The sequence below is a fragment of the Camelina sativa genome, chromosome 8 (assembly GCF_030686135.1).
Source record: "Camelina sativa cultivar CO46 ecotype springtype chromosome 8, ASM3068613v1".
NCBI classification, from domain to species: Eukaryota; Viridiplantae; Streptophyta; class Magnoliopsida; order Brassicales; family Brassicaceae; genus Camelina; species Camelina sativa.
The window spans coordinates 7,270,608-7,291,772 of record NC_141887.1 but is presented as its reverse complement, the minus strand read 5'-3'; the positions used below and the strand labels follow the sequence as shown (position 1 = coordinate 7,291,772).

Below are 21,165 nucleotides of genomic sequence, written 5' to 3'. Positions count from 1 at the left end.
TATCCTTAGCTGCGTCGAACTATATATAATTTATAATCATACATTCTTTCCTATTTAGTAGTCACATTCAAATTCATAAATTAAAAGAAGAAACATGAACTTTTTAATCATCCAAAACTTTTTCATAGACTAGAAAATTTTAAAGATTATTTCCAAAAAAAAAAAATCGTGATATTTATCTAGTGGAAATAATAAATTCGACCAATCATCTCCTATCCTCGTCAATCTATCTTTTACATCTTTCTCTTTTTATATAACCATATAGGGCCTCTTGATAAAGCCGACGTACTCGTTATCTTCATGCATGTTTTTAAAAAAAGAAAAGAAAAAATATTATCTTATAAATATATGATATCTGCATGGAACATAATCCCACGTCACGATTCACGATGGACATGGTTAAGCCATGATTTGCCAAAAAGTTTGGAATATAAAGCATGCAATTACCCTATCTCGTCATCATATCACTCGATATAGATGAAAATTTCTCCTACACCTCCTTTCTCTTTTTGAATCATTGGTCGGATAAAAAATATACTATTTAAAGATGAAAAAAAATATATGGTTATAATAATAAAAATCTGTTGTCGATGTGAATGTAAATAACTGTTATATGAAAAACTGAAAATAATGTTTAAAGGTGTTGGACTGTGTGAAATAAAATGAATCTTTCTTACCCCTTGGCCAATGAGTTTTAAGGTTCTTCCTTGGGCTGATTCTTCACGTCAAAAAGCAGATCTAGAGGAACGCGGGATGCACACTGCCTTATTTAGATATAAAATTTTGATGACTAACAAAAGTCAGAGTGATGAGAGGTAAAAAGTTACAAACACATGACTATAAGAAAATATATATATTTGGCGATTAAACATTTAGGCTACAGTAAGACATGGACATTGTTTAAAACCAAAGACACGTTGTAGCATAGCTTATGAATATTTTATAATATTGACATTATATATAATACTATAGAGGACAGTTGACATTAATTAGAACTGTAAAATTTGGACACATTAGATTAATCATACTGAAAATTGTTTTCGTAATGGCATTGAATTAAAATTAGTACAAATTATTTGGTTCTAAAATATATATATATATATATATATATTAAATCACCATCATAACAATAACAACACGTATATGATAACTTTTTATACATGTACTAGTTTTTATCACTCGACAACGACACAAATGATAATTTTCTCTTTTAACCTTCCTTTTGAATAGAAGTTATAGTATATAGTATTAACATTTACTATAGATATTTTAAAGATTTGGAAATAGATATTTGCATTATGCAAGACCTAGCTAGGCCCACCATAGCATAGAATGGTGATCAGCATGTTATGTAAAAATTGGCAAATGTAGAAAACAAACGTCAATGACTTTGTTTTTGTCTTTGCATAAATACGTATGTTTATTTTGATGAACAATGCATTTATACACATGTTTCAAATAAAATAGTATTAAGTTAATTTAAAATTTTAAAAAAATATATCAAACAGAACATTTAAGTTATATATATGCATTTTATGTTTACAGTTTATAAATATAAACATAATATTTTAGTATATGAAATACAAATGAACGCAAATGCAATATAATGTATTTACGTTCCAAACAATTAATTAATTTTAATATTGGTTATCAATCTTCCAGATCGCAAGTTGATGTATATAATGTAATGTTTATATCATTTATATATAACAGGAAAATGAAAAGGTAAACGAAGAAAAATACATATATAGAGAAGAAGATGATTGGATATATAAAAAAGAGTGAGAGCAACTTGGTATATTAGAAGAACCACATTTCAGTTCCTCTTTCTGCTTTGTTTTGTTGTTTGCTCACCTCTTATTTAGTTTTTCCTATTCTTTCATCTCTTTATCAAATTTTCGTCTACCATTCGAATTCTACAGCCTTACGTAGCAAGTTGAATACACCACGTGTATATTTAATTAATCATATCATTTTCACTAGTTGATGTGATATATATTTGTAACGTTAACGTACCTTTCATTTTCGTTTGGGTGTATCCAAATATTACATATTTCGGCGTCTTTTCTATAACCAGTGATAAATGGAATCGGAATGATTCATTGAGTCATAATTTTTTATATCAAATGTTTATTACTACATAAAATTTGTTTGTCAACTTGTAATATTTTTTTGAAATTAAGAACAAGACCGAAGCTCGAGACCAGCCTTTGCGCATCCATCGATCTCAAGGGGGAGTTCGAACTAATTTAGGGAAACAAGGCTCAGGTAGCTAGCTTCCTTTACAAAAATATATATAACAGTACTAAAACCCATGGTGTTTTGTGGTGAACCAGTCAATCAAATAACTCAAGGTCTCAAGCTTTGGTGGTGATTATCTTTACTTCCATGGAACCAGTAATACATATATAGGCTCTACTTGTAAATTCTAAACTTTTTCATTTCAGTGAATATTCACATTTCTCTACGTCCCTCGACGAGCATAGAGAAATAAGATTTTTTTTTTTTTTTTTTGTCGTCAAGAGAAATATATAAAGTTTATTAACGTACTAACTTTATATATATATATATATATATATATATGCTATGGAGACGTCGAAAACAAATGGTTTATATGTTAATGATATCGAACAAAATTTGACTCTTTGAATCAGGTGATGAGTCATTCATAAAAGATTAAAGACGAATTATTAGGTCCTTTTTTTTTGCTTTGTTTTCTTGATGCACTAAACGGAAACATTACTTAGGCGCATATATGATAAATTAATTATTGTCAATTATTGTTAGGAAAAGCTTGTAGTGGCCAGGAAAATTATACAGTATAATCAATTTATTAACTATAAATTCTAATTAATTAGTGAAAATAATTGTTTTCTGTTGCCACGACAATAGTTTATAATCATACATTTGATATTTGTGTACAGTGTTTAAGGAAATGGAGTTTAACTATTGAATAGAAATACAATTCTGAAGCTTACTAATAATAAACGTAATTAACTTTGGGTTATTTAATGAGTTTGTTTTATTATTGTTATTTTTCTGGTAGATATTTATATGGTCAAAAGTTATTTCCATTATAATTATTTTGTGTTTTCCATTAATATGAATTAGATAGATTTATAATCGGAGATTCCTCCTAATTAAAGAAGGGAGAGAACAATACTGTCTGATTCAGATACTTGTAGATATTGATTTAGGCACAATATGGTGATTAATAACAAAAAAAAAAAAAAAAAATGAAGTATACGAATTACGAACGAGTGGTCGTGACAAAAAACCATTATGTAAACGTTTTCAACGACAAGAATTATATACATAAACAAAATCTCAGAATCAAACTAACAAAAAAGGCCATAAATATAGTATGCAACTATCTACATATTCACAAATTCAACCAGACTATATATAATATTTAAAATCGAATTTAGCATTTATAACTGATCAATGCATGTTATGTTAGTTTTTTCATCCCGTCATTAGTATCAACTCCTGATTCTAACAAGAGTGATTTTATATATAGTTACAATGTTAATTAGATTATAGAAACGGAAAAACAAAAATATCTTTTCCATTTAGATATTTATTGGTATACCATATAGTCCCACCGACCACTTTATTTATAAATATTTTTTACCTTAAAGCAAAGACCACAACAAAATTCTAATTATTCTGAACTTTTCTGAGGTAGTGAGGTATTATAAAATTATCAAAGATCTGCGATACACACGTAACTAGAATAAGCAGAGAATAAACAGAAAAACAAAACACTATACTTAATGTGGTTGTTCTTATTTATAGTTGAAACTTGAAACAATAAATTGAGGTCTTTCGAAGTACAATACGTGAGTGTACGTACGTACCGTTTACCGTTTACTGTTTGGATCTATACTGGTCTATGATAACGATACCATAATATTCATGATTTTTCGACTAAGAACCTATTTATAACTTATAGATGTAATGTAACCCCAAAAAAAAACTTTATATATGTATTATATACATGTGCTAACTGCTAAGCTTTTCTTTTTCTTTTTAAAGCTTTTTTCTTGTTCTATCTTGTTTGCGTCTTGGCTATCTTTTTCTGGCAGTTACTTGTCCACGGCTCTGGCCGCTAATCACAAGCTCTCTGAGATTTAGACTTACAAAGTTTTGTCTCTTCTCTCCTTTTATAAAAAATCAGCTCTAGCTCCCAAACCATCGTTGCATAAGAAAAGAAAAACTCTAATTAACAACACCAAGATCCAATGATTTATTGTTTTTTTTTTGGGCTTGTATATCTCCAATTAAAGCCACAATCCAGCATGTTAAGATAGATATAAATAGAGGATAAAGACATATAACGCTTAATCCCGAAACAAGATCAAATGAAGCTTACTTTGTTTCAGAGACTATTGGTGATTTCGGTTCTACGTGTTTGTGACGACATGTTTGCGAGTGCAACCTAGTTTAATCCGAATTCCATGAATAGCTTTTTGGAGCAGCAAAACATATATACAGTTCCGAGTTTGAGTTTCCATTGCTCACATCCTTTACAGCAACATGCTAACGATAAATTTAACACAAAGGATCATAGCTAGTTTAACAAAACATATAAGGAATTGTATCATTAATATTTTAACCACATATTAAAATAAGTTAGTTAATTATTTTAGACATATCATCCGTCTGAGTATCAAAAAAAAAAAAAAACAGTTAGTCCATTGTTCAAACAAATATGGAGTTTTCTAGACGATGAACAATATTCTCGTTATTATATATGTACTTGAAATTATATATCTGAATCGATCGATGTCCTTTTCATTTATAACTTTTACTATAAAAAAGAAATCACCCAAAAGAATGAACTCTTTGAAAAATGAAAACCATGTGAAACAGCATTATAAAGTTACTAATTAACCTAAATGGGTACGTTCAATAACCATAAAAGGTCCGAGATAGACTAAAGTTTTCAAATGCAGTTCATGCTATTGTTATTTTGTCCTATTAGTTATGAATTATTGGAGTTTGGTTATCCCCATATGAAGCCACCATTATTTTTGTTTAAACAAAATGAAGCTCTTTATTTATTTACACCTACTACATTAATTATTATGTATATTATACATAAAAAATGATCTACTCTTGACAACTGAGTAGTTTTTACTACTTTTGTATAATACGTAACGCTTGAAACTACGAAAGACGGTTCAACCTACTGTCAAAATCGCCCTTGAAAGTGTAATAGCCCCAAATACAATACATTTACCCATTGATAGTAGTAAATTTTCAGGAAGAACAAAATTATGGAAGAGTTTGAAAACCACTGATCTTCTTCAATTTTATAGCACGCTTGTCAACTGAACAAATATAGATATTTGTGTCCCCTAATAACAACAACCATATTTGAGGTCCTAACCGTCACTTACTATAGTTACTAGTGTGCACGACCAATTTTGTCTATTTCATGTTGGAGCCTATGTTAAAAAAAACTTGCATCTCTAATCTAGCCAAAATATTATAACTTCATTTCGATATACAAGAAAGATATAATTTCTTGATCAAATGTTAAATATAACTGTGGTTTAGTTTCTTTTGATAGTTCTTAAGAACTGAAATTTGCACTATATATCAATCTTATCCGAGTCTTATGAAGAAAACAGAAAAAAAAAAAAAACTAAAGATCTTATCCAAGTCTCAAATTTTGGTTAAGCTGTCTATTTCTCATTTGCTCGGTTTATTTTCCTCTTTAAAATGTAAGACAAAACGTGAATATTTTTTTGTGACAAAAAAAAAAAAAAACGTGAATATTTTTAGTTATCTACATTGTTGTTTGATAGATGATATATATAAATGTGAACACAAGTAAAACTTGAACTTGAAACCGGTAATTATTAAACTTGGGGGTATAGACAAATGTTAATGATTAAGAAACGGCAAATATAAAGTAAGCAAAAAACAAATATTTTCTTAAAATTGAGAAACGTAAATTAGGATGAAAAGTCACTACAAGAAAACATGCATTTTGAGACTATAGTTTGTGACTTCTTTTTTGGTCACAAATAATTGTAACGTTTTTAGGACGAATTTATGACTAATATACGACTACACAAACAACAGTGGCAAAACAGTCACAGAATTACGACGAACAGTTGTAGTCTGCAAATGGTCTCATATTTGTGACTACTATAAGACTATTAACTGACTATATCATTGTAGTCCTAAAATAGTCGCAATTTGTGACAAATTAGAGACGCTTGTTTTAGTCTGGAGTTTTAGTCACAAAAGTAGTCCCACATTTGCTACTTGTTTGTGACATCAAGTGTCTTCACTATATCAATTTTTACTCGTTAAATTAAGAGGTCTTTTTTATAATTCTAGCGAGTGATTGCAGAAATCATATGTTTTTTGAAGGCTTTAAATTTTTGCGGTTTGTCTCATAAAATAGCGTTACAAAATAGTCACATTTTGAGACTATTTTGTTAATCATTTGGGACAATTATGTGATTAACTTGCTACTAACACCTAAGATTGTGACAAATTTGTTTCTTTTTACCAACGCTTGATAATTATTTATGTATATTCAACAGTAATGACGTATAAAATTTGTTAAAGTATGAAATTCTACATTAGTATGACTATTTTAGACACTGAATCATTATTATATCAAAAAGAAATCTAATTTCTAATGTTTAAGAAAATATATTTGCAACTTACATAACATATTAACATGTATAAGTATTACATGTGATTTCTATGTATTGTTTGTGATTGTTTTGTAATTTCTAACTTTACTTACCATATCAAGTTTTTTACTTATTAAACTTGTAGATAGTGGTTAGAAATCTAATATATATGTGTGATTGTCAAGTAATTTGTAAAATTTGGTGGCTCTTAAACTTAAAATTTGATATGTATAAGTTTGTGATTCATAATAGGGTCACAAAAGAGTTACACTTTGCGACTATTATACTAATACGGTAACATATTTGCGACTAGTTTGCCACCACTTTGCTACTAACACCTGAGATTGTGACGATTTTGCTACGTTTTACCAACGCCTAACGACTTTATTTATATATTCAACAATTGAGAATTGTAAAATATGTTAAGTTATTTGTTTCTACATAGATATGAACTACTTTAGACACTGAGTCATTATAATACCAACTAATTTCCTATGTTTTAAAAAATATTTGCAACTTATATAACATGTATAAGTATTACATGTGCTTTCCATGTATTGTTTGTGATTGTTTTGTAATTTCTAACTTTACTTACCATATCAAGTTTTTACTTATTAAACTCATAGATGGTTTGTTAGAAATCTAATATGTGTGATTGTCAAGCAATTTGTAAAATCCGGTGGCCCTTAAACTTAAAATTTGATATGTATAAGTTTGTGATTCATAATAGGGTCACAAAAGAGTTACTCTTTGCGACTATTATACTAATACGGTAACATATTTGCGACTAGTTTGCCACCACTTTGCTACTAACACCTGAGATTGTGACGATTTTGCTACGTTTTACCAACGCCTAACGACTTTATTTATATATTCAACAATTGAGAATTGTAAAATATGTTAAGTTATTTGTTTCTACATAGATATGAACTACTTTAGACACTGAGTCATTATAATACCAACTAATTTCCTATGTTTTAAAAAATATTTGCAACTTATATAACATGTATAAGTATTACATGTGCTTTCCATGTATTGTTTGTGATTGTTTTGTAATTTCTAACTTTACTTACCATATCAAGTTTTTACTTATCAAACTCATAGATGGTTGTTAGAAATCTAATATGTGTGATTGTCAAGCAATTTGTAAAATCCGGTGGCACTTAAACCTTAAATTTGATATGTATAAGTTTGTGATTAATACAATAGGGTCATAAAACAGTCACACTTTGTAACTATTTTACTAATACGGTCACATATTTGCGACTAGTTTGCCATCACTGTGCTACTAAGACCTGACATTGTGATGAATTTGCTACTTTTTACCAACACCTAATGATTTTATTTATATATTTAACAATAGAGAAATGTAAAATATGTTAATTTATTTGTTTCTACATATATATGAACTACTTTAGAAACTGAGTGATTATAATACCAAAACACTTTTTGTTTCCAATGTTTAGAAAAAAATATTTTCAACTTACATAACATGTATAAGTGTTACTTGTTTGCCCAAAAAAAAAAGTATAAGTGTTACTTATGATTTTATGTAATATTTGTATGCATAGGTTTGGACTGTCAGTGCTTTTAAATGCTTATTGCCAATTTTTCTTAGATTTTTTTTAATTCTAATCATAATTATAAAACTCTAAACGAATAATATAATGTAACTTTGTGTATATATATATATACTCAAAACTGAAATCCATCACTTTTAAAAATAAAAGTGTTTTCTTTATAAATCTAATACTTTTTAAAATCATATCTAATACTTTTCAAAATCTAAACCCCCAATATCTAAATTATAATATTAAATGATAGCAAATTACCAAAATTTTATCAAAAAAAAGAAAAGAAAAATTTCTCATTGGCTAATCCTAAATGGCAAGGATTGTCATTTGGTTTATCATCCACCATTGATTGAGTTAATCTAACGGACCAAAATCATCTCTTGTTTTCCTTCCTTTCTTGTGCTCATCGTGTCTTCTTTCCTTTTCTCTAGAGAAAATATTTTTTTCTTTTTTCTCATCTTCTCTCTTTCCTTTGTTTTTACGGAGCTTAGAAACAGAGTATGTCTAAGGAGCTGTTGTTTTCACCGGACATGACACAAAGGTACAAGCTTTTCACCTTCTCTCTCTCTCTTTCTCAATCTGTTTATTTGCTTGAGATTGATTGAATCTGGAGAAATCATGTATGTTTTAATTATTTCTTTGATTTATATTTTAGGTTTCATCGACAGATCTGAAGAATTAGTGTCAACGACAACGTCGGAAGTGGTGGATCTGAAGACCCTTGTGTCAACGACGACGTTGGCGGTGGTAGATCTGAAGACCCTTGTGTCAACGATGACGTCGGAGATGGTGGTGGAAGTGGAGAACCACCGCAGATGCACACACTTTTTACGGTCGCCGCTACATTTTGAAGCTTTCGCCTGTTCACCACCAATACATCTCGATTTCTCTACCGTCACATCTCTAACCCTCCGGCCGCCGCCACTGTTTTGTTCTCCGTCGCCGCAGTAATACATCTCCGTCGCTATATATATTGATTATATAAAATGAATTTACGAAACAAATAAAAGCTATATTTAATTTATTTTTCTTGTATAATAAATTAATTTTTTTTTCTTTTTTCTTTTTCTGTGGTTCGTCGCAAAAAGGTCTGTAATATATGACTTTAGTTAGTCACAAAACGTCGCTACAAATATATGTCCCTAATTAGTCTCTAAGATATGACTACGTATTACAGTCCTAATGTAGTAGCAAATTTAAGACCATAAAATGAGGTCACAGAGTGGTCGGTGTTTTGTGACTATGTTGGGACCAAAATATTTTGCGACCAATTTTTAACGACCATTTAAAACGGTTGCAAAATAGTCGTATATAGTGTATTTGCGACCAATTTGGGACTATTTTTGGAGTCTCAAACAGCTTGTTTTCTTGTAGTGAGTGGCAAAAAGTGAAAACGGCAATTTATATTTACGTACAATGTCACGTGAACTAATTGTCTAAATTTCTTGGAAACGTAATTTACGCAAGGACTTCATCATTTAATCCAATTTTTATGATAAATGAGGATATAAAATGTAAACCATAGAAATTAATAAATGATAAATGTACTCACGTCAATAGGTATATGTGAAATAGGTAGAATCTAGACATAAGAGCCCTTAAAGAAAGAGTTGGCCTAAATCGAAATCGACATGCATTATTTATGAAAAAGTTATTTTGGTGTTGGATTGGTTCTATGAATACTTTTCTAATAGCATTTTATTTTTATAGTACACCAACAAAGACAATAATACTTTTACAAATTGTATTGTCACTTTAAAAGAAAAAAAAATGAAAATAATTATGACTCACACAAAACATGTATCTTTATTTTCTTTCCCACACACATCCCTATCTTTCTTAAGACCTCTCCCCCTCTATATATACTTGAAGTCCTCAGAATGCTAAGGTCGTGCCATTAGCTTTTGATTTAAGAGAAACACTTACAAATACCTAAGATCTTTCTTATTTCGAAGAAACTTAATTTCTTCTCCCTTTCAAAGATCTAGCTACATTCATGGCTCTCTTCGACACTCATAACACATGGGCCTTTGTTTTCGGCTTGCTCGGTACGAGTTCTCATCAAATTCATCTCTCTCTAAAGTTATACTCAAATTTGATATATTATATATATCACCATAACCTATATCAAGATTGTGATATCAAAACCGGTATATACATATATATTATTAACACTACCTTCATTTTTTTATTGTGTAATTTTCAGGAAACGTCATTTCCTTTGCGGTTTTCCTCTCTCCCGTGTAAGTATTTTTACATCGTTAATTACCTCACCTCTGTTCTTGTTTCTTCATAAATGTGTCCAACACATATGTTTATGTTACCATATCTAACTCGCTAGTACTAAAATGAACATATGATACAAACCTATTGCGAAATTTTAATATAACGAAGAGTTAGATATTGATTTGGATATGGATGCAGGCCAACGTTCTACAGGATTTGTAAGAAGAAAACCACAGAAGGATTTCAATCTCTTCCTTACGTGGTGGCGCTCTTCAGCGCAACGCTTTGGCTCTACTATGCTACTCAGAAGAAAGATGTCTTCCTTCTCGTCACCATCAACTGTTTTGGTTGCTTCATCGAAACCATCTACATCTCCATCTTCGTTGCCTTCGCAACCAAAAAAGCCAGAGTATGTGTTCATTAACAATATATATGCATATTATATGGTATAATTGATGATATACGTGTTCCGATATCTAATGATTATTTTTGGTGCAGATGCTCACAGTGAAGCTTTTGTTGCTAATGAACGTTGGAGGATTCTGTGCGATTCTTCTTCTCTGCCAATTCTTGACGAAAGGAGCCACACGTGCGAAGATCATTGGAGGAATCTGTGTCGGATTCTCTGTATGCGTTTTCGCTGCGCCGCTTAGCATTATCGTAAGTAGTAGTAGTAGTAGTCTCTAGCTAGCTATTGTTACATATAATTAACTAAACATGGAAAATATGATTTTGACTAATTAAAATTTATATGAAATAACAGAGAACGGTGATAAAGACGAAAAGTGTGGAGTACATGCCGTTTAGCTTATCCTTGACTCTTACCATCAGTGCGGTCATATGGCTCCTTTATGGTCTTGCTCTTAAAGATATCTACGTTGCGGTAAGTCATACTAATAATCATTATGATCACGATCATCATTATTTGCATGAAGTGGGTTGCTTTTGTTTCTATCTACCTGAGCCTGTGAAAGCTAATCATAAAATAAAGATGGGATATGGTTTCACAAAAAAGCAAAACCCTTTTGTTTGGTATTATTGTCGTTTTACATTTAATAATCCCACTAAACACTAAAGATACTCCCTTCTTTTATATTTTTTAAAAGACAAAACCTTAAAAAGATTACATATATCTTTTACAAAAGAGTTCTATCTACATCTATATCACATAAACTTCTATATTACACGTAATACAATTTTTATATATTGTTTCTAACAATAATTAATTAGGAAAAAAACTTTTGTTTGAAACGATTTTTAATCGGGATGATGGTTCAATAGAAGTAAAAAACCTCAAAATTTAAATATAAATTAATAACAAAAATATATAAAGTGTAAAGTTCATATAAAAAAAATAAAAGTAGGTATATTGCTTTGAGCACTGATAAATTTTATCTTTAATTTTCCCCTTTATATAAAATTTTCTGTCAACTTCGCAGTTCCCTAACGTGATTGGGTTTGTGCTCGGTGCACTACAAATGATACTTTACGTGGTTTACAAATACTGCAAAACGCCGTCAGAATTGGTTGAGAAAGAACTTGAAACCGCGAAGTTGCATGATGAAGTGAGCATCGATATGCTGAAGCTAGGCACACTAATTGCTTCACCTGAACCAGCGGCAATCACAGTTGTCCGACCGGTAAACATGTGTAACTGTAACGATCGAAAGGCTGAGATTGAAAATGGTCAGGGGCTAGTTAGAAACACTGCAGCAGCAGCTACATGAAGTGAAGTTACAATATTTTAAGAAACCTATTTGTTGACTATTTGACTTTGTACCCTTCTTGATATACCCACCAGTCACCGTCGTTCACGTGTACTTGTTTCAGCTGTCGTAGTTTTCTGAGTTTATAAAAAAAGTGTGCGAAGTTGAGGATTAAATTACTTGGGAATTAACATTTTTCCTGAGTTAATTTTTCTCTTCTTCTTTTAATTATGGGATAATGTAATTATATTATCTGTTCGATATAAATATTTCTTATTTTCCAAGTGAAAATATTTATGAGTTTTTTTTAATTTATGTTTAATTAATAAATGGATTAGAAATAGATATATATATATATATATATATATATATATATTACACTAGATAAGGTTCCGCACGATGTGCAGGTTTTAAAATTATTAAAAAAAATAAATCTTAAACCCTAAACAATTTTTTAAAAATATATAAAAAATATTTCCTGAAGTAAATATATTAATAATTTTAGTTAGAGAAAAAGTCATATTTGTATATATCTTCATACACTTATTTATATTTTTATATTTTAAATATATTACAATAATCTAAATCTAAATTATACTCCACCAAAACTTTTACCAAATACTCATCATTACAAATATTATTATTGTAAATTTTCAAGAACATTTCACAACTTATTACAAAATATTTTATATGCAAAGAATTCATCAAAACAACATTATAATTAATAACCACATACAATTTTATTGTATGTCTTACCATTAAAATATGCTCTTACACTCAAAATTATTTTATTATTAAAGTATGCTCTTTATCATCACCTAAAATGTTTTTTAAACAAATTAAACAAATTTTATGTTACTTTACTTCATTTTGGCATAATTATTGTTCTTATAATTACTAAAATTGTTTTGTAACATAATTTTTTATAACCATGATTTTTTTTACTCTGAAGATATTTTGGATGAACAACTGGCGAAAATTATTAACTCGAGTACAATGATTTTATGACCAACCCAATAAAAGTTTTTATTGAGAAATTGAAAGAAAGGTAATATAACATAATAAAAATAAAAATTTGAAAATTATAATCATAATGGTATATATAAGTCTTAAATAATTCAGACATACAAAATAAAAACTTCATAAACAATCCAAAACAAGACATATGTCAGATCAGATTGGTGCTATGGAGTTGGCGAAGATCACATTTTATTGTTGGGTGCTAGATGTCTTCGTCGAAGCCCTTCACCGCTTCATGCAGAATTGGAGGCTCTACTTTGGGCAATGGAGTGTCCCCTCGATAATGGAGTTGTTTGTCAGCACTTTGAGATGGACAGCGCCAAATTAGTTACGATGATTCAATCTCCTGAAAATTTTCCGGCTTTCTCTAATATCTTTGACGATTTCCACCTGCTTCGGGCCGCCTTTCCTCTCTTCTCCCTGTCCAAGATTCCTCATTCATCGAATTTGAGAGCGGATTGTCTTGCTCGGTCGTCTAGATCTTTAAGTTCATCTATTTCGTTTGTAAACTCTTTCCCTCCGAGTTGGGTCACCAATTCTGGAGTACTTTTCTAATTAATGTTTGGTTGACAAAAAAAAAGCATGACATATGTCATAATTACGTTAAAGGATCCATGACCTGCTTACTCCTCAGAAGTATCGCATTGTACCAAAATTATTTAGAACTATGACCTCGTCTCAAATATTCTCGAATCGTAAGTTCTCAACTTATTTCTACCCGATTCAAAAGTTCTCATATATTTCTCTATATACCTTAAACGGTTTACGAACCAAATCCGATAAAAATCTACATAAATCCGGTTTGAAATCAATTTTAAATCGGTTTACCATTCTAACTTCCTAAATTTCAAAATCGCTTCTCAATTACTATATCAAGTAGATTTTGTTTCAGTACCGGAATCATTGACATTATCCATAAGAGAACATCTTGATTTTGACCAGAAACATCAACCATCGACTAATCTTCGAAACTTATAACGCTACTAACTGTAGAATCACTTTTAAGAACCTCCATCAGTGTCTCCATCCTCGATTAATTTAGCAAGCTTTATATACTTTGATTCCATATCATTGCATATGATAGCTTCCATTGAAGAACCTGCACGAATCAAAGACCCACAATAGATAAGCAAAGGTATATCAGAAAAAAAAAATCAAAGATCAAAGCTTTTGATATAAACATGTAAATTTATGTAGATATAATGTTATTTTCTTAATTAGCTGTCCTATTACGTTTCAAAAATAATAATTCCTTTGACATAACTTATGTTATTCTTTTTAGATTTATTATTCCCTATTTATTGATATACATGTTTAATGATTTTTTTTTGTTTATACATATCAAAATCTAATTAAGAAAACACGTATAAGATAATTAGTATACAATGAAAATATATTAGTTCGTTAATTTTCTTTATTGAATTAGAAATTCTTTTAGATATAATAAACATGTAAATTTTATGTAGATTTAATGATGTTATCTTAATTAGCTGTTTTGAAAACTAATAATTTTGACACATGTCAACATCTTATCAGTATACTTGACAAGTGTCATGATCCTGTTAATGACTAATTTTGAAAACCCAACTTTTTTTTTGTCAACCATTGGGCCACAACTGGTCGGCCCATTAGCCAAATTCTTACATTCGTAGGAAGCGGAACTCGATCTATGGTGTAATGGTGTTTTGTACAAATAGACTTACCTCCAGCCACTGCACTAAGATCACTTCACACCCAACTTTATATAATAAGATTTTATGATTTGTAATTTTTTTTGTATTTCTTGATTTTTTAAAAAGATTTTTCTTTTACCATTGGAAATTTGTGTAAAATTGACACTTGTCACACTCGGGTGAGTTAGTAACTTATGAAATTGACATGTGTCAAAGATCTGGTGAGTTAGTAAGATTTTTTTCTTTTAAAATTAAAAATTTGTGTAAAATTTACACTTGTCACGATTTGGTGAGTTAGTAACTTTAAAAATTGACATGTGTCACGATCTGGTGAGTTAGTAACTTTTGAAACCATACTCTAAATCCTAAACAATTTTTAAAAAATATAAAAAGAAATTTTATTTCTTGAAGTAAATATATAAATAATTTTAGTTATAGAAAAAATCATATTTGTATTTACCTTCATACTTTTATTTATATTTTTATATATTATAACAATTATTACAATAACATAAAGCTAAATTATACCCCACCAAAATCATATTTGTATTTACCTTCGTACACTTATTTATTTTTTATATTTTAAATATATTATAACAATTATTACAATAATCTAAAGCTAAATTATACCCCTACCAAAACTTTTGCCAAATACTCATCATTAAAAATATTATTACTGCCAAATTTCTAAAACGTTTCACAACTTATTACAAAATATTTTACAATCAAAGAATTTATCAAAGCAACATATAATGTAGTAACCACATACAATTTTACTGTATGTTTCACCATTAAAAATATGCTCTTAAACCCTAAATTATTGTATTGTTAAGTTATGCTCTTTATCACCACCTATAAAATGTATTTTAAACAAATTAAACAAATTTTATGTTGCTTGGTATAAATATAGTTCTTATAATTACTAAAATTGTATTGTGACATAATTTCTTTAACCATTAATCTTTTTTTACTCCAAAGATATTTTGGATGAACAACTGGTGAAAATTATCTACTCTGTTACATTGATTTTATGACCAACCCAATTAAAGTTGAGTAATTGAAAGAAAGTTAATATCACATAATAAAAATAAAAATTCGGATATTATTATCATGATGGTATATATAAAGCCTTATATAATTCAAATATACAAAATAAAAACTTTATAAACAACCCAAAACATGATATATGTCATAATCACGTTAAGGATCGATGCCTTATTTACTCCTCAGAAGTATTGCATTGTACCAAAACTACTTAGAAGTTAGAACTATGACCTCATCTCAAATATTCTCGAATCGTAAGTTCTCAACTTATTTCTATTCAAATCAAAAGTTCTTATATATTTCTCTATATACCTGGATTTAAACAGTTTACGAATCAAATTTGACAGAAAACCACATAAATCAGGTTTGAAACCAATTTTAAAACGGTTTATCGTTCCAACTTCCCAAATTACAAAATCGCTACCAAATACATCAACCACCGACTAATCTTTGAAACTTATAACGCTACTAACCGTAGAATTACTTGTGGAACCTCTATCAGTGTCTCATCCTGGATTAATTTAGCGGGCTTTATATACTTAGATTCCATTTCATTGCATCTGATAGCTTCCAATGAAGAGCCCGCACGAATAAATGACCCAAAATATATCGGCAAAATTATATCAGAAAAAAAAAACTCAAAGATTAAAGCTTTGATATAAACATGTAAATTTTATGTAGATATAATGTTATTTTCTTAATTAGTTGTTCCTATTATGTTTCAAAAATTATGATTCTTTTGACATAACTTATGTTATTTTTTAAGATTTTTTATCCACTATTTATTGATTAATAATATATACATGCTTAATAAATTGTTTTTTTGTTTATACATGTCAAAATCTAATTGAAAAAATATATATAATATAATAAGCGTAAGATATCTGTTAGATTCGTTTGCAAGATATATTAAAAGTTGTTACCATTTTCTTAGCTGCATAGTTGTAAGCTGGAGTCCCTATATTTTGTTAAATAATATTTGTCAATTATGAAAAATATGTATGTGAAGCTGAATATGAGTTTTATACTTACGCATTGATTTAGTTTGTCGACCCATGCCTGAAGTGTACCTAGTTTCAGTCGCATATGAGGTTCATCGGTAAACGTCTTCTCCATCATAACAATCTGATCATTATTCATAATGGTTCTATTCCTTTTCTTGGCTGACTTTTCGTTATTTTCACAGTTTTGGTTTCCATCTGTAGTACTCATGTTTGAAAATTCTAGTTGAGTTTGATACATCAGAATGACGTATTCCTCTCTCTATATATAACAAAGATCTAAGAGAATACATATCTTTATATTTAAATTCTATTTCTTTTAAGATTAGGCCAAAGAATTCAATATAACGTAGGATTGTTTTGTATAAGTTTAATTATTGTAATTTTTTAAGATAAATTATTTTTTGTTTTAAGATTAGGCCAAGAAATTCAATATAACGTAGACGATTCCTTTAAAATTACAAAATTATATAATTTAATATAAATTTTAATTATTATTTTAATAATCTACAACATAATAAGATTTTGACACATGTCGCGATCTTATGAATTAGTAACTTTTGAAACCATACTTTATGTAATAAGATATAGAGGAGTGTATTTAAAATTATTTTATTTTTAGGATTAACAAAAAAAATTCAATATAATGAGATTACAATGATCTTATTCTTCGTTTTACCAAGCTTGAAAACTGTGATTTCTGATCGTTAAAATTGACACATGTCACGATCTGATGAGTTATTAACTTTGATATGTAATCTTTAAAATTGATACGTGTCACGATCCGGTAAGTTTTAAACTTTGATATCTAATCGTTAAAACTAACACGTGTCACGATCTGGTTTGATATTTAATCGTTAAAATTGACACGTGTCACGATCTGGTGAATTTTGAACTTTAATCTCTGATCGTTAAAAGTGACACGTGTCACGATCTGGTGAGTTACTAACTTTGAAAACTAAGGTTTATATAATAAGATTCCTAATAATATGATCCAAGAAATTACATCAGATAATACATACCAAACAGCAAGATGGATGGGGAAAGAAGGAAAAACAAACAAGATGGATTAAGTACCCCTCAGCTCTTACCCCTTAATAAAAATAACAAGCATAAATCAGGCAAGGCTAAATAAAAACCTATCTTTGGGATTTAGTTGCATAAGTCTTGTCACCATATGGGATTGATGAACCCATGTTGATCGGTGCACTATGACCCGGATAGGAAGGTAGAGGATAATGCTGAACACCAGGAGTCATGTGAGGTTGAGCGAAATGGTTCATGTTTGTTCCAAAATGTGAGGGCATTTGTCCAACCATTGGTTGGTTCATGCTGGACAACGTCGTTCCATACACAGGAATACTGGCTGGTGGTGGTGGTGGCAAAGCCGCTTGTGCGTTCCATATGGTGCACGGTGGTGGGGGTGGTGGTGGCAAAGCGGCTTGTGCGTTCCATATGGTGGGTGCACCATATGTTGGAAGGTTTACCGATGGCTGTGAGAGGGCTTGAGTATTCCATATGTTGGGTCTTCTATGCACCGGAAGGTCTAGTGATGGTTTAGAAGTGGTTTGAATGGCTTGGTTGTTGGAGGTAGAAGCAAGATTGACGTTTCCGTTTTGCCATGTGCCGATTGCCCCTTGTTCTGGTGAGATGTTTCTGTTTTCTTCATCAACGGTGATGTCATGAATGCTTGGCCTGTTTCTGTGTTTGTTCTTTGAGTTCAGACGTTGAAAGTATTTTTGAGCATGACTTGCAACCTGAGTTGGTGTTCTTGTCCTCACAGAGTTACGAGAAATGCTACGCCAATCACCTTTCCCATACTTCGCCAAACCAAGAAGAAATTGTCTATTTCCATTATTAAAAAAAAAATGTGAGAATCAACGAAATTCAACAATGTAAGTTTGGTTCATATCAAACTTAAAAGGTACAAATCAAAGATAATGGAATGATAATACATCTTATTATATAAACCTTAGTTTTCAAAGTTAGTAAGTCATATAATCGCGACAAGTGTCAAGTATATCGATAATATTTTGATATGTGTGAAAAAAAAATTATTTAATAATTATAAGAAAATTAAAAAATCCAAAAAGTAAAAGGATTACAACGAATATTTTTGAAAGTATATAAAACCAAAAATAATATATTATATAACTAATTCTAACAGGAAAGTTATCTATTAAATTACTAATTTCAATCGGAAAATATGTGCAATTAATAAGAAAAATATGTGCAATTAATAAGAAAAATATTTACAATTTAATAAGAAAAATATTTGCAATTTAATTGAAATTATTATTTGTTATAATAATATAGTAAAAAGAAATTTATACAGAAAAATGATTACAGTATAAAAAGGTTTAATGTGTTAAAATTAGTGATTAACATAATATAAGAAAAATAAGAAATTAATGTAACTTTCTTAAGTTTTTTAATCGGTGAATGATTTGATAGCTTATTTAATATTATGTTGTTATATAAATTTTAAGTTAGTAACTAATGTGACCGCGACACGTGTCAATTTTAACAATTAAAGATTTTGTCATATGTTATACAAAAGCTTTGTTTTAACATATTTGTAAATTATAAGAAATTAAAAATTTAAACAATTTAATAAATATAAAAAGATAGTTCATATATGTATATAAAAATAATACTTATTCTAATTTTAAATTACTAATTCTATAAGAAAAAGATTTAAAAAAATTATACAATTAATTACTATAATACAATAATTAAATAAATTATACTGTCAATTATTAATCCTAAAAGAAAATGGATTGTAGATATTCACCTTTACATAAATAAATATTTTTCTCATGATAACGTCTTTGAAGTTTTGATTAATTTATGATAGTGTTAGTATAGTTTTATTTAAAATTAGTTGGACAAATAGTAAAACTATTACGTATGAGATTACAAAATATGAAATAAATATATTTAAGATATTGTTACTTTTTCAAATATAAGATAAAATTAGTTTTCAGTTTTTTTTTCAGAATTATGTTTTATTAATTTTTAGTTTTTTTAAAAATATTAAGTAATATATAAATTTGATATAATGCACATTTTTTGATATGAAAATTATAAATGTTACTTATCGGGATTGAGTGCATAGAATTAAAATCTAATTTTATTATCATATAAAATACAAAAAAATTGTATTGCAAAATGGAGTGTGTGAACTCTAAATCCGGTTAAAAAAACCAAATGAAATAAAATTAATATTTTGAATACAATTTAAAAATTTATATATTTTCTTATATTCACGTTAATACACGAGCCTAATCTAGTATTAAATAAAGTGAAATCTAATGTTAGTGAAAAGAGAAAAAATCAAAGCATTTTGAGTTTTATATTCAGTTACCTAATTATTGGCCAAATAAACGATTATGCCACAATATTGCAACCAGAACCAAATAAACATAAAATCTATATACAAAGTTACATTGAAAAAATAAGTGAATAGAAGGAACCTGTGTTCATTTGATGTCCAAGCAACTCCCTTTTGTCGTTTGTGCTTGTGTTTTTCTTTGCCTTTTTGCTTACTTTTGCGACTGTTGTCACCAATGCTTATTCCTTTACCTCTAGCATAGGGATTTGGTTCGTCTGGAACACCATAATCTGGAAGAGGTACACGTCCAGATTCAATATCCATAACATCACGAATTAAAATATTGTAATGCTCAATAATTAGTTCTGTAGTTTTCCCAGGAACAACTGCAGCAATGTTTTCCCAACAAATCTGTGTTTCATCCTCATAAATTGCAAGGGCTCTCTCGAAAGCAGTATCATCATCCCTGCTCCAAGATGAACCAACACTAAGGTTCCATCCCAAAGTCATTTTCCATGAAAAAACTCAAATATTTTAGACCAAATACTCTCCGGCTAAAGAAAAAAAAAAACACAACAAATGCTCTAGAATGATATGATGACTTGAAATTGTAAAGCTTGGTTTTATAAGCCCACAAACTAGCTTTGAAAGACTTGTAAAGACTATACACTATATCAAGAAAACTACAGATATATGGAAAGAGATCAAAACACATGTTCTACATATACTATTTATAGTTTAAAAACATTATTATATTCATAAAAGAAATTAAAACACATTTTTGTTATTATTTTTCTTTCCTTTTTTCCCTTATTTTATTTTCCCTAACCATGTATGGTGCTTATAATAAATTATATCATATGACAGATGGCAAACAACATCAATTGCTACTTATTATTTGCAAAATAATATATAATGATATAAA

The 21,165-nt window shown here is 29.1% G+C and overlaps 2 protein-coding genes and 1 long non-coding RNA gene across 3 annotated transcripts; 2 read left to right on the top strand and 1 right to left on the bottom strand.

The window, feature by feature from the left end:
• Positions 1-8,648: 8,648 nt before the first annotated feature.
• Positions 8,649-9,298, top strand: LOC147939776 (uncharacterized). Its single transcript, XR_015564153.1, has 2 exons — positions 8,649-8,777; positions 8,892-9,298. It is a non-coding gene; the product is annotated as an uncharacterized LOC147939776 (long non-coding RNA).
• Positions 9,299-9,967: 669 nt separating this feature from the next.
• Positions 9,968-12,459, top strand: LOC104706662 (bidirectional sugar transporter SWEET12-like). The gene is made up of 6 exons (XM_010422871.3): positions 9,968-10,284; positions 10,443-10,479; positions 10,661-10,871; positions 10,961-11,122; positions 11,226-11,345; positions 11,902-12,459. The coding sequence occupies exons 1-6, from the start codon at positions 10,233-10,235 to the stop codon at positions 12,187-12,189; spliced, it is 870 nt and encodes a 289-aa protein (XP_010421173.1). The 5' UTR covers positions 9,968-10,232; the 3' UTR covers positions 12,190-12,459.
• A 5,397-nt stretch (positions 12,460-17,856) lies between these two features.
• LOC104709315 (transcription factor SRM1-like) lies at positions 17,857-20,879 on the bottom strand. Its single transcript, XM_010425951.3, has 2 exons — positions 20,383-20,879; positions 17,857-18,751 (listed from the first exon to the last, which is right to left on the bottom strand). The coding sequence occupies exons 1-2, from the start codon at positions 20,748-20,750 to the stop codon at positions 18,046-18,048; spliced, it is 1,074 nt and encodes a 357-aa protein (XP_010424253.1). The 5' UTR covers positions 20,751-20,879; the 3' UTR covers positions 17,857-18,045.
• Positions 20,880-21,165: the final 286 nt, after the last annotated feature.